The sequence below is a fragment of the Ambystoma mexicanum genome, chromosome 5q (assembly GCF_040938575.1).
Source record: "Ambystoma mexicanum isolate Mex_15411 chromosome 5q, UKY_AmexF1_1, whole genome shotgun sequence".
Lineage (NCBI taxonomy): Eukaryota > Metazoa > Chordata > Amphibia > Caudata > Ambystomatidae > Ambystoma > Ambystoma mexicanum.
Window position 1 is genome coordinate 1,305,055,383 of NC_090933.1, and position 16,007 is coordinate 1,305,071,389.

The 16,007-nt window shown below is 49.8% G+C and overlaps 1 protein-coding gene across 2 annotated transcripts in view; it reads right to left on the reverse strand.

The window, feature by feature from the left end:
• Positions 1 to 15,757, reverse strand: part of LOC138498059 (dentin sialophosphoprotein-like) — a 140,342-nt gene extending 124,585 nt beyond the window's left edge. Inside the window, exon 1 of one of the 2 annotated variants that reach the window (XM_069621905.1) lies at positions 15,492 to 15,757. In XM_069621905.1, the coding sequence (XP_069478006.1) occupies positions 15,492 to 15,508 (17 nt within the window). In that variant the 5' untranslated portion in view covers positions 15,509 to 15,757. The remainder of the gene's footprint in view (positions 1 to 15,491) is intronic. The other variant, XM_069621904.1, reaches the window with a different exon arrangement.
• Between the last annotated feature and the right edge of the window lie 250 nt (positions 15,758 to 16,007).

Genomic DNA, 16,007 nt, shown 5'->3' on the forward strand with positions numbered 1-16,007 from the left:
GAGTTCTTTTTCTCCTTTGATTTAGGCAGCACTATAACCACCAGAATAACGGTACATGCCCTGCCAATGAATGGTACCAAGTGAAATACAGAAATACAAAGACCAACCTTGAAAACAAAGCCACAGAAGTTGCTAATCTGTAAGTCAATTTAGTTCACTTAATAAATAGCCTGTAGTAGCAGTAACATAACACTAAGTAATGGTCGTTTCTAATTAATTATAGGAACCAAGACCAGAGATGGCAATACCCGGCCACATCCGAGAGTCTGACCAGTCTCAATAGTCCTAACTTCAGTCTATGGACCATAGGTGGGTTTAGTGTGCGTGTCTAGAACAGTGTAACCTAGCCATCGCCTTGATGCTATCCAGTTGGGAATTGCAACTCTTTTTCTATTTCATTTTTATACATTAATATATGTATATTTATCCTTTTAGATGTGCTAGTGTGCCTAATGGGGAACAAGAATAATCTACCACAAAGTAACCATTTGTCCTGAAGATGGCCCAACATTTACCTTAGTGATCACTGTTGACAGAGGTGGTACACTACAAAGGGCCGAAACATATGTCGACTGCTAAAGGGAAAACCTAATGTTTTTTCCCCTGTCACTAATGCATATTTTGACTCACTGTTATGCACAAAGCTGTTTAAGTTGTAGTATTCCCCTGTTAGAATAGATGAATGATGACTGAATGTTTTAATTGAAAATGTATTAAGTTTGCTATGTTTTGTTAAGCTTGTAATGTTTTTAGGTATTCTTGTGACTATTAAAAAGAATTTTTTGTACCTAGCTGCATTTTTTTGCAATTCTTCCCAAAAAGGCGATAACCTTACTAACAAATTGTACAGGTTAACCTTCATCTTCACCTGTGACCCATACAGGACTTAAAGAGAGGGGTAGTCGATCTGTTTTTTCACAAACTTTTCCTACTGAATCACAATAAGACATGTTTCAAATTTTAAATGGTGGACATTCTTATGTTCCCATAATGCTCTTTGCTTGTACGAAGAGATACTGTATTACATGGCCAGGCCTAGGATGAGAGGGTTCCCCCAGTGCATGTTTTCCATTTCCAGCCCTATGACCAGGCCTAGGATGAGAGGGTTCCCCAGTACATGTTTTCCATTTCCAGCCCGATGACCAGGCCTAGGATGAGAGGGTTCCCTAGTACACGTTTTCCATTTCCAGCCCTATGACCAGGCCTAGGATGAGAGGGTTCCACCAGTACATGTTTTCCATTTCCAGCCCTATGACCAGGCCTAGGATGAGAGTGTTCCCCCAGTACATGTTTCCATTTCCAGCCCTGGGAGCAACAGAATGACTTTAGATGTACCTCTAATGCCGGTCAGCTGAAGCAGGCACCCAGTGCTTATCTGAGTGGGGGCATGCATAGGGTTTCATTGGGGCCAACCGGTGTCTAGTCAAATGATCGACAGACAAAGGGTCGACAGTCAAAAGGTCGACACAATTTGGTCGACAGGTCAAATGATCGAATTATTTTTTTAGTTATATATTTTTTTAGGTTTTTGTTTAGGGAAAAAAAGTGGTTTTTAGCAAAAAAAGGGGGTAGGAGGGGACCCCCCCCAAAACAAAAAAATAGTGAAAAAACAACAACAACAAAAATGCGATCACTGACCTGTTAACCTTTTGGTGTCGACCATTTGTCCTGTCGACCATATAGATTTGATCATTTGACCTACAACCGGGCCAACCCACTAATGCATACCTGAGCGTCCGGCCACTAGCCATGTGCCTGGAGGGCCGGGTAATTTATGCAGCATCTGCCCTCCAGCCAGACCCTCTTGCTGGACACCGGTCCTCTCCTTGACCACCGGCACCATTGTGCAAAGACCCTGCTGGTCACGTTAATGTTAATGTTAAAGGTCATTTGTACCGCGCACTATCACCACCGGAGTGGTCCCCTGGCGCTCTGGCGGCTCTCAAAGAGGGGGGGGATGGTGGGTTAGTGGGTGGAGGCTGGAAAAGTGCAAGATTGCAGTGATGTGCTGTTGGCAGCCTCAGCCCGGTGGTTCCGTCGGCTGGGCCTGGGTTGTATGCGGCCGGTAGTCGTCGTGTGCTGATGTGCGAGTCTATGTGTTTTTTTGTTTTGTTGTTGCAGTGTAGTGAAGTTCGTGCGGTTTGCTGCGCTAGAGGTTTGTGGTTGTGTTTGGTTTGGAGTTTGAGAGGTGTATGCAGAGAAGGAAATTGTTAATGGTATTCGTTAGTCATCTCTATCCTGGACTGAAACCGGTTGGGCTTGTGTAATCTTACCCGACGGGATGCTTGTACACCCTGGGCCTCAGGAGGTACGTGCCCGATTTTCCATTCGAGGCCGTTTGAGGATCTAGCTGTCCCCTCCGCCCGCTCCCTTAATAACTTTGCATGCTCCTCCCCCCCTCCACATGACTAGCGCCACTGCTATTGTCCATACACCCGGTTGTGTGGTGATTGGTGGTATCTTGTCTGTTCCACAGCCTCGTGGGACCTAGTTGTGGCTGTGAGGGCGGTGGGGGATGGTAAGGGTTGGCTGGAGTAGTTGTATCCGTTTCTCCGGGTCTCGCGGGTGGACCCCTGTGTCCAGCGTCAGCCCTGCTGGTGCCCAGGGTACTTCTGTCGGTTCTAGCGGTTTGTCACTGTCCTTTTTTGATGATTCGTTTGTCTTATTGTTGTTTCGGTTTTAGTCTCCGGTGTTGAAGAGGTAGGTTTTTAGTAATTTTCTGAATTTAAGGTGGTCTTTGGTGTTCCTTATCAATTTTGGGATGTTGTTCCAGGTTTTCGCGGCTAAGTGGTAGAAAGCGGTGCCTCCGAGTTTCTTCTTGATGTAAGGTTTTTGTTCCAGTCGGATTTCGTTGGTTGACCTGAGTGGTCTCGTTGGCTTGTAGATTGTTATTTTTTTTTGTAGGAATTCGGCTCCTTGTCCGCTGATTGCCCTGTGCGTTATGCACATTGTTTTGAAGATGATACGCTGTTTTACTGGGAGCCAGTGTAGTGTTTTTAGGGCCGGGGTGATGTGGTCTCTTCTGGATAGTTTGAGGAGTAGTCTGGCTGCAGTGTTTTGGATCCGTTGTAGCTTCTTCAGTAGGTATTCCGGTATACCGAGGTAGAGGCTGTTTGCAATGAGCCACATCCTCACCGCAGGGGCGGAGTCAGCCACAACCTTTTGGGGGTCTGGATGGCAGTTTTGAAAGCTGGTAGTGAGTGGGGTCATTAGACCTATTTTGCTGTTGATCCCCACCTGGAGCCGGGGATGCTGAGTAGATATTGCGCCCCTCCTTTGGCCCATTGGATGCCTCTTTCCCCCAACTCACCAGAGGCATAGCCACGATTATGTAACAAGTGGGGCCTGGAGCTAACGTAGTAGGGCCCGCACTAAGGAACCCCGAAGAGGGAACTGGGATTGTTCTGCCCCAGGCCAAATCTGTAGGAGCTACCGAGCTTAGCGCCGCGCCGAGATTGCTCCGGGTTCTGTGCGCGTTATAAATGCAAAAAAAAATAAATACATGAGAGCGAACCAAACCAGGTTGGTTCAGAGGGGTTCTCTCCCAGGAAAACATGTTTAAATAAGGGGTTGCAATGGTGAATTTTACAGCACACTTTCTGTGATCTATTAGGTAAAAAGTGACACATCTTAGGTGTTGTAGGGTAAGCCATGAAAAAAGTGAATTAGATGCCAAGTCATCAACAATGCAGAGGACCATTTTGAAACACATTTTCATAATGCCTTTGCCCACTGTATGCCAGTACCCCACAAGTGTAAAATAAATGTTCATACTGATTGTGCCCAAACAAGTCCATTCTGCTGCTCCTTTATATGCCAGTATTCCCACATCAGAAAATACTCATGATGCTGTGCCCATGATGCCAGTAATGATACTATAACAAAACATGTCCATGCTGGCTCTGCCAATATATGCCGTATCCCCACATAAGAACATGCTCCTGTTGGCTTTGCCTCCATGCCAGTGCCTTTGCTGGTCAGCTGGTACAATAGCTCAGAGGGTTGAGCCCTTGCTGCTGCAATCTGTGTGCGATCTGCCGGTCACAGGTTCAAATCCCAGCAAGGCCCACTCAGCCTTTCATCCTTCTGAAGTCAATAAATGAGTACCAACTTCAGTTGGGTGATCAGTTGGTATGAACGTGTTCTCTGTACAGCGCTTTGGCGAAAGTGCTGTACAAACAAATCATTATCATTACACAAATCCCCTCCCCCCCATATAAGAACACTCATCATGTTGTATTTGCCCCCTAATGCCAGTAGAAAATGTCAAGCAACAGTAAGAAACCATTGCTGTACGGGCTGCACGAAAGCCCCCCCACCTAATTAAGAACACTTATCATGTTTACTTTGACCTTTACACCAGTAAAACAATGCCATGCCACAGTAAGGAAACCTGCCCGCCCCCATGTAAGAGCACTCACCAAACTGGCGTTATCCTTATTGAGAGTACAAAATTCAATGCCACAGTAGGACCCAGCCTGCCACATTGCATTACCCTGCCCCAGCCAACCCAACCTTCACATAATAACACACAAGTTGGCTTTGTCCTGCTCAAAAAGGGCAGTAAAACGTGCCCTGCTCCTGGCAAAAAAATGTCATGTTCCAATGCGTGCGCCAGGTTCGTACTGGCCTATAGGGCACTAGGGCAATGCACCAACCAAAAACGCAACATGCTAGGGTGGGCCGTTTTTTGGGTCAAAGTGGGCACTTTTTTGGCCAACATGGGTCTGTTTGATGAGTTGCCTCACTATGCGGCTAGTAGTTTTGACCAGTGTTGTTGGATAAATATTCTTTAAAATGCACAATTTGCATCTCATTTTACTCCCCCTTGGGTACTACTGAAACAATCGGCCAAAAAGGAAAGCATTGCCATTTGCAACTGCGGGCCACTTTTTTATTGGTGCCTGAGACAATTATATACCCCATTCTGAGCTTGCGCACGCGCGCGCACACATACACACGCATGCACACACCCCATACAGCTTCTGTCATTCAGACGAGCACCAAGAACATTCACACTGCATTCTCCTTCACACGCTCACCCGCGCCCATGCACACTGCATTCATCCACACGCACACTCGCACCCATGCACACTGCATTCTCATTCACATGCACACTCGCAACCATGCACACTGCATTCATTCACATGCACACTCACACCCATGTACACTGCATTCATCCACACGCACACTCACACCCATGTACACTGCATTCTCATCCACACGCACACTCACACCCATGTACACCATTCACACTGCATTCTCATTCACATGCTCCCTTGCGCCCATGCACACTGCATTCATCCACATGCACACTCGCACCCATGTACACAATGCACACTGCATTCATTCACATGCACACTCGCACCCATGTACACCATGCACACTGCATTCATTCACATGCACACTCGCACCCATGTACACCATGCACACTGCATTCATTCACACGCACACTTGCACCCACGCACACTGCATTCATTCACATGCACACTCCCACCCATGTACACCATTCACAATGCATTCTCAATCACACGCACACTCTCATCCATGCACACTGCATTCATCCACACGCACACTCACACCCATGTACACTGCATTCTCATTCACACGCACACTCGCACCCATGCACACTGCATTCATCCACACGCACACTCACACCCATGTACACTGCATTCTCATCCACACGCACACTCACACCCATGTACACCATTCACAATGCATTCTCATTCACATGCTCCCTTGCGCCAATGCACACTGCATTCATCCACACGCACACTCACACCCATGTACACCATTCACACTGCATTCTTATTCATACGCACCCATGCACACTGCATTCATTCACATGCACACTCGCACCCATGTACACCATGCACAGTGCATTCATTCACATGCACACTCACACCCATGTACACCATTCACACTGCATTCTCATTCACACGCACACTTGCACCCACGCACACTGCATTCATTCACATGCACACTCGCACCCATGTACACCATTCACACTGCATTCTCATTCACATGCTCACCCGCGTCCATGCACACTGCATTCATCCACACGCACACTCACACCCATGCACACTGCATTCTCATTCACACGCACACTTGCACCCACGCACACTGCATTCATTCACATGCACACTCGCACCCATGTACACCATTCACACTGCATTCTCATTCACATGCTCACCCGCGTCCATGCACACTGCATTCATCCACACGCACACTCACACCCATGTACACCATTCACACTGCATTCTCATTCACACGCACACTTGCACCCACGCACACTGCATTCATTCACATGCACACTCGCACCCATGTACACCATTCACACTGCATTCTCATTCACATGCTCACCCGCGTCCATGCACACTGCATTCATCCACACGCACACTCACACCCATGTACACTGCATTCTCATCCACACGCACACTCACACCCATGTACACCATTCACACTGCATTCTCATTCACATGCTCCCTTGCGCCCATGCACACTGCATTCATCCACACGCACACTCGCACCCATGTACACCATGCACACTGCATTCATTCACATGCACACTCGCACCCATGTACACCATGCACACTGCATTCATTCACATGCACACTCGCACCCATGTACACTGCATTCATCTACACGCACACTCACACCCATGCACACTGCATTCTCATTCACACGCTCCCCCGCGCCCATGCACACTGCATTCATCCACACGCACACTCGCACCCATGCACACTGCATTCATCCACACGCACACTCACACCCATGTACACCATTCACACTGCATTCTCATTCACATGCTCACCCGCGCCCATGCACACTGCATTCATCCACACGCACACTCGCACCCATGCACACTGCATTCTCATTCACAAGCACACTCGCACCCATGCACACTGCATTCATCCACATGCACACTCGCACCCATGCACACTGCATTCTCATTCACAAGCACACTCGCACCCATGCATACTGCATTCATCCACACGCACACTCACACCCATGCACACTGCATTCTCATTCACAAGCACACTCGCACCCATGCACACTGCATTCATCCACACGCACACTCACACCCATATACACCATTCACACTGCATTCTCATTCACATGCTCACCCGCGCCCATGCACACTGCATTCATCCACACGCACACTCACACCCATGCACACTGCATTCTCATTCACACACACACTCGCACCCATGCACACTGCATTCATCCACACGCACACTCACACCCATGCACACCATTCACACTGCATTCTCATTCACACGCGCACTCGCACCCATGCACACTGCATTCATTCACATGCACACTCGCACCCATGTACACCATTCACACTGCATTCTCATTCACACGAAAACTCGCAACCATGCACACTGCATTCATCCACACGCACACTCACACCCATGCACACCATTCACACTGCATTCTCATTCACATGCTCACCCGCGCCCGTGCACACTGCATTCATCCACACGCACACTCACACCCATGCATACCATTCACACTGCATTCTCATTCACACGCGCACTCGCACCCATGCACACTGCATTCATTCACATGCACACTCGCACCCATGTACACCATTCACACTGCATTCTCATTCACATACTCACCCGCGCCCATGCACACTGCGTTCATCCATACGCACACTCACACTCACACCCATGTACACCATGCACACTGCATTCATTCACATGCACACTCGCACCCATGTACACCATTCACACTGCATTCTCATTCACACGCACACTTGCACCCACGCACACTGCATTCATCCACACGCACACTCACACCCATGCACACCATTCACACTGCATTCTCATTCACATGCTCACCCGCGCCCATGCACACTGCATTCATCCACATGCACACTCACACCCATGCATACCATTCACACTGCATTCTCATTCACAAGCGCACTCGCACCCATGCACACTGCATTCATTCACATGCACACTCGCACCCATGTACACCATTCACACTGCATTCTCATTCACATACTCACCCGCGCCCATGCACACTGCGTTCATCCATACGCACACTCACACTCACACCCATGTACACCATTCACACTGCATTCTCATTCACACGCACACTCGCACCCATGCACACTGCATTCATTCACATGCACACTCGCACCCATGTACACCATGCACACTGCATTCATTCACATGCACACTCGCACCCATGTACACTGCATTCATCTACACGCACACTCACACCCATGCACACTGCATTCTCATTCACACGCTCCCCCGCGCCCATGCACACTGCATTCATCCACACGCACACTCGCACCCATGCACACTGCATTCATCCACACGCACACTCACACCCATGTACACCATTCACACTGCATTCTCATTCACATGCTCACCCGCGCCCATGCACACTGCATTCATCCACACGCACACTCGCACCCATGCACACTGCATTCTCATTCACAAGCACACTCGCACCCATGCACACTGCATTCATCCACATGCACACTCGCACCCATGCACACTGCATTCTCATTCACAAGCACACTCGCACCCATGCATACTGCATTCATCCACACGCACACTCACACCCATGCACACTGCATTCTCATTCACAAGCACACTCGCACCCATGCACACTGCATTCATCCACACGCACACTCACACCCATATACACCATTCACACTGCATTCTCATTCACATGCTCACCCGCGCCCATGCACACTGCATTCATCCACACGCACACTCACACCCATGCACACTGCATTCTCATTCACACACACACTCGCACCCATGCACACTGCATTCATCCACACGCACACTCACACCCATGCACACCATTCACACTGCATTCTCATTCACACGCGCACTCGCACCCATGCACACTGCATTCATTCACATGCACACTCGCACCCATGTACACCATTCACACTGCATTCTCATTCACACGAAAACTCGCAACCATGCACACTGCATTCATCCACACGCACACTCACACCCATGCACACCATTCACACTGCATTCTCATTCACATGCTCACCCGCGCCCGTGCACACTGCATTCATCCACACGCACACTCACACCCATGCATACCATTCACACTGCATTCTCATTCACACGCGCACTCGCACCCATGCACACTGCATTCATTCACATGCACACTCGCACCCATGTACACCATTCACACTGCATTCTCATTCACATACTCACCCGCGCCCATGCACACTGCGTTCATCCATACGCACACTCACACTCACACCCATGTACACCATGCACACTGCATTCATTCACATGCACACTCGCACCCATGTACACCATTCACACTGCATTCTCATTCACACGCACACTTGCACCCACGCACACTGCATTCATCCACACGCACACTCACACCCATGCACACCATTCACACTGCATTCTCATTCACATGCTCACCCGCGCCCATGCACACTGCATTCATCCACATGCACACTCACACCCATGCATACCATTCACACTGCATTCTCATTCACAAGCGCACTCGCACCCATGCACACTGCATTCATTCACATGCACACTCGCACCCATGTACACCATTCACACTGCATTCTCATTCACATACTCACCCGCGCCCATGCACACTGCGTTCATCCATACGCACACTCACACTCACACCCATGTACACCATTCACACTGCATTCTCATTCACACGCACACTCGCACCCATGCACACTGCATTCATTCACATGCACACTCGCACCCATGTACACCATTCACACTGCATTCTCATTCACACGCACACTTGCACCCACGCACACTGCATTCATCCACACGCACACTCACACCCATGCACACCATTCACACTGCATTCTCATTCACATGCTCACCCGCGCCCATGCACACTGCATTCATCCACATGCACACTCACACCCATGCATACCATTCACACTGCATTCTCATTCACAAGCGCACTCGCACCCATGCACACTGCATTCATTCACATGCACACTCGCACCCATGTACACCATTCACACTGCATTCTCATTCACATACTCACCCGCGCCCATGCACACTGCGTTCATCCATACGCACACTCACACTCACACCCATGTACACCATTCACACTGCATTCTCATTCACACGCACACTCGCACCCATGCACACTGCATTAATTCACATGCACACTCGCACCCATGTACACCATTCACACTGCATTCTCATTCACACGCACACTTGCACCCACGCACACTGCATTCATTCACATGCACACTCGCACCCATGTACACCATTCACACTGCATTCTCATTCACATGCTCACCCGCGTCCATGCACACTGCATTCATCCACACGCACACTCACACCCATGTACACTGCATTCTCATCCACACGCACACTCACACCCATGTACACCATTCACACTGCATTCTCATTCACATGCTCCCTTGCGCCCATGCACACTGCATTCATCCACACGCACTCTCGCACCCATGTACACCATGCACACTGCATTCATTCACATGCACACTCGCACCCATGTACACCATGCACACTGCATTCATTCACATGCACACTCGCACCCATGTACACTGCATTCATCTACACGCACACTCACACCCATGCACACTGCATTCTCATTCACACGCTCACCCGCGCCCATGCACACTGCATTCATCCACACGCACACTCGCACCCATGCACACTGCATTCATCCACACGCACACTCACACCCATGTACACCATTCACACTGCATTCTCATTCACATGCTCACCCGCGCCCATGCACACTGCATTCATCCACACGCACACTCGCACCCATGCACACTGCATTCTCATTCACAAGCACACTCGCACCCATGCACACTGCATTCATCCACACGCACACTCGCACCCATGCACACTGCATTCTCATTCACAAGCACACTTGCACCCATGCACACTGCATTCATCCACACGCACACTCACACCCATGCACACTGCATTCTCATTCACAAGCACACTCGCACCCATGCACACTGCATTCATCCACACGCACACTCACACCGATATGGACCATTCACACTGCATTCTCATTCACATGCTCACCCGCGCCCATGCACACTGCATTCATCCACACGCACACTCACACCCATGCACACTGCATTCTCATTCACACACACACTCGCACCCATGCACACTGCATTCATCCACACGCACACTCACACCCATGCACACCATTCACACTGCATTCTCATTCACACGCGCACTCACACCCATGCACACTGCATTCATTCACATGCACACTCGCACCCATGTACACCATTCACACTGCATTCTCATTCACATACTCACCCGCGCCCATGCACACTGCGTTCATCCATACGCACACTCACACTCACACCCATGTACACCATTCACACTGCATTCTCATTCACACGCACACTCGCACCCATGCACACTGCATTAATTCACATGCACACTCGCACCCATGTACACCATTCACACTGCATTCTCATTCACATGCACACTTGCACCCACGCACACTGCATTCATTCACATGCACACTCGCACCCATGTACACCATTCACACTGCATTCTCATTCACATGCTCACCCGCGTCCATGCACACTGCATTCATCCACACGCACACTCACACCCATGTACACTGCATTCTCATCCACACGCACACTCATACCCATGTACACCATTCACACTGCATTCTCATTCACATGCTCCCTTGCGCCCATGCACACTGCATTCATCCACACGCAGTCTCGCACCCATGTACACCATGCACACTGCATTCATTCACATGCACACTCGCACCCATGTACACCATGCACACTGCATTCATTCACATGCACACTCGCACCCATGTACACTGCATTCATCTACACGCACACTCACACCCATGCACACTGCATTCTCATTCACACGCTCACCCGCGCCCATGCACACTGCATTCATCCACACGCACACTCGCACCCATGCACACTGCATTCATCCACACGCACACTCGCACCCATGCACACTGCATTCATCCACACGCACACTCGCACCCATGCACACTGCATTCTCATTCACAAGCACACTTGCACCCATGCACACTGCATTCATCCACACGCACACTCACACCCATGCACACTGCATTCTCATTCACAAGCACACTCGCACCCATGCACACTGCATTCATCCTCACGCACACTCACACCCATATGGACCATTCACACTGCATTCTCATTCACATGCTCACCCGCGCCCATGCACACTGCATTCATCCACACGCACACTCACACCCATGCACACTGCATTCTCATTCACACACACACTCGCACCCATGCACACTGCATTCATCCACACGCACACTCACACCCATGCACACCATTCACACTGCATTCTCATTCACACGCGCACTCACACCCATGCACACTGCATTCATTCACATGCACACTCGCACCCATGTACACCATTCACACTGCATTCTCATTCACACGCACACACGCACCCATGCACACTGCATTCATCCACACGCACACTCACACCCATGCACACCATTCACACTGCATTCTCATTCACATGCTCACCCGCGCCCATGCACACTGCATTCATCTACACGCACACTCACACCCATGCATACCATTCACACTGCATTCTCATTCACACGCGCACTCGCACCCATGCACACTGCATTCATTCACATGCACACTCGCACCCATGTACACCATTCACACTGCATTCTCATTCACATACTCACCCGCGCCCATGCACACTGCGTTCATCCATACGCACACTCACACCCATGTACACCATTCACACTGCATTCTCATTCACATGCTCACCCGCGCCCATGCACACTGCATTCATCCACACGCACACTCGCACCCATGTACACCATTCACACTGCATTCTCATTCACACGCACACTTGCACCCATGCACACTGCATTCATCCACATGCACACTCACACCCATGTACACCATTCACACTGCATTCTCATTCACATGCTCACCCGCGCCCATGCACACTGCATTCATTCACACACACACACTCGCACCCATGTACACCATTCACACTGCATTCTCATTCACACGCACACTTGCACCCATGCACACTGCATTCATCCACACGCACACTCACACCCATGCACACCATTCACACTGCATTCTCATTCACACGCACACTCGCACCCATGCACACTGCATTCATCCACACGTACACTCACACCCATTTACACCATGCACACTGCATTCTTATTCATACGCACCCATGCACACTGCATTCATTCACATGCACACTCGCACCCATGTACACAATGCACACTGCATTCTTATTCATACGCACCCATGCACACTGCATTCATTCACACGCACACTCACACCCATGTACACCATGCACACTGCATTCATTCACACGCATGCACTTAGACACCCCCTCACATACAAACATACAGACACGCAGAAACACACACCTTCACATGCATACACATATATATATATTCATGCATACAATCCACACATACACACAAGCAACAATGCTTTTGTGTTCTTACCTGTTTCACTCTGGACCAGCTGAGGCCCTTCGCTGGCTATGCCTCTGCCTCTGACAGGCGATTCGGTTAAACTAAGGAACGCTAATCATAAGGGGCATGGGCCAACTAATAGTTGAGCCCAGCAGTTAAGCCTCTAGCCTCCACACGGGGGTCTATTGACACCATCCACTGCCCTGGCAGGCTTTTGTCCTCAGCGCGTTTGCTGAGGCCCCAGTCACCGCAAAAGACTATGTTCTCAACTTGGAGAGCAGTCTAAGTTTAAAAGTATGTTTAAAAGTAAGTAAATACACTGCTCTCCTGAGGTGACAAATGCGACAGCTTTTTGCAGTCTGAGCCCAGGCTGGACCTCACAGCAGAGTGATGAGTGCTGCCTCAAAGTGGGAGGGGCCAGTCCTTTCAAGCCTGGCCCCCCCCCCCCCACATCCTGTGACCAGTAGCGCTTGTAAACAGCCATGCTGCGAGTCCCCTTTCACAATTAGGAAATGCATGTCCACGGTGCCGTGACTAGTGTTCAACTGAGCCCTCCGCACCCCTCGCTTATCACTCGAAATACTAAACATAGAAATCCCATACATATAATGCAGGGCTTTAAGTGGACATAGGCCAGCTGGGTCGCGGCTCCAACAGGGGACGACGATTGCTGTGCTTAGCCCTACCAGGACTCCCAGACCTGATCCCCCCCAAGATCGAAAGCGAAAATGAAAAGTTGTTAAGTGCCAATACTGTTCTTGGCCAGTAGATGCCGCCATCATCCCATGTTTAGAATCACACCATCCGTTTCATGCACTGCGACGTGAATGGCTCCGAGTCTGACCTGCAGAACCAGGGGTAAGAACCATTTTAAAACCGGGCGAAGAAGCGCAGATCTGATTGGGCGCCAAGTGACATCTTGGGAGCAGAAGCCTGTTTATGGACTATTTCCAGAGGAGTGGGCTATGCTTTTTATAATGCGGTTTTTACACCGAAGGGTTTTTGTCATCTGATCTTTTATGGGTGGTTTTCTTCTGAACTCTTTGTTTTATCTCTGGGGCACATGGCTCTTGAAGCCGAAAGAGTTAATAAAAGCAATCCCTAAACCAGGCTCTCGGGAGGATAGCTCAGGTGCAACGCGCTCGCCTTGGAAACAGGACAACGTAGAGAGGGCATCACAGGTTCGATCCCTGCGTCTAACCAATTCTAATATAATATGCCTTTGCAGTAGGATTACTTTGTAACGCTCAGAATGGGAAATATATAAAATGTACTCCTTGAGTTTTGCAACATATTTGTATAATACTGTATCAGTGTTTCCACTAGAATGACTTGTTCATCAGAATCTTGGGGCTCCTTCAAAATAACTAGGCGTCTGAGACATGTAGCGGCCCTTTTTCCTTTTCTTATATTCGTATTTGAGTCATTTTCTTGACTACCAATTCATTATATTCCATGTTCCAGACCTTTACTAATGGATTGTGTCCCCTTCGGCCGCCACTCGCCCTTCACAGGTTATTGCGCTATTTCCCATTCCTAGGCCACGCCATATATTCTTCAGGGCCCCCCCACAAATATGTCTTGGTCCCTGTAAAACACTGTATACATGTCTACATATATATGTGCAAATAGCAAGCTATTGTCGTGTTATAGTTATTGTAAATGAAGACATTTTCTGAAGTCCACTCTGCTGCAGAAGGTGGCCGTCTGGGTGCCCAACAAGCATTCATTGCCGCCCCAGACCAGAGTTAAGAATTCAGCAATAATAGTCATACGTTGGCGATTTATGTAGCGCTTCGTGCCGGATTCCTCTGGTTTCTAAGCGCTGTAATAATCAATGTCACTATTATCAGACACTCCCTTTGCTCCCGTGTGACATTTCTCTCTGACCTTGGGGCCCTAGGCATCAGAACCCCACATTGTACCCTGTGTTTTCGCGTTGGGGTTCAGGGTGTCCCGCCAGCTTGCTCTCGAATCGCCAAGTGCAGAAGCCACGAAACACGAGATGAACATGTGATAAGTACCTTATCAGGGCGCTCATGTTTCCGGCGGCGAGGGTACCCTCCGGGGTGGCACAAGCGAGTCTGCGAGACCAGGCGCGGATGGAGGCAGCGACGGGTACTGATGTAGCCTGGGACTGGTGCTGATGTAGCCTGCGACTGGTACTGATGTAGCCTGCGACTGGTACTTATGGGGCGCAATGCAGGTTTCAATATGCAGGGAGCGTCCGAGGGGTCCTGATGGGTACAGCCGGGTACGGATAGACACTGCCAGGTATAGACACGGCCCAGCACTGATGGGCACAGAGGGGGCACTATTATACACTCCCAGGAGGGGGGCAGAGAGTGAGCGAGAGCCAATCAGGAGTAGCGGCTTTGGGTTACAGGTGGGGGACGTGCCCTCCTGGTCACAGCCCGCAGGTGGGACAATGCACTCCTTATACACCGCCCCCCCCCAACCCCCGGGCCCCCGGCGTGCAGATACAGAGCAGCGGTGGGGGCACTGAGACGTGCACGTGGATGTCGAGTCACTAATCCATT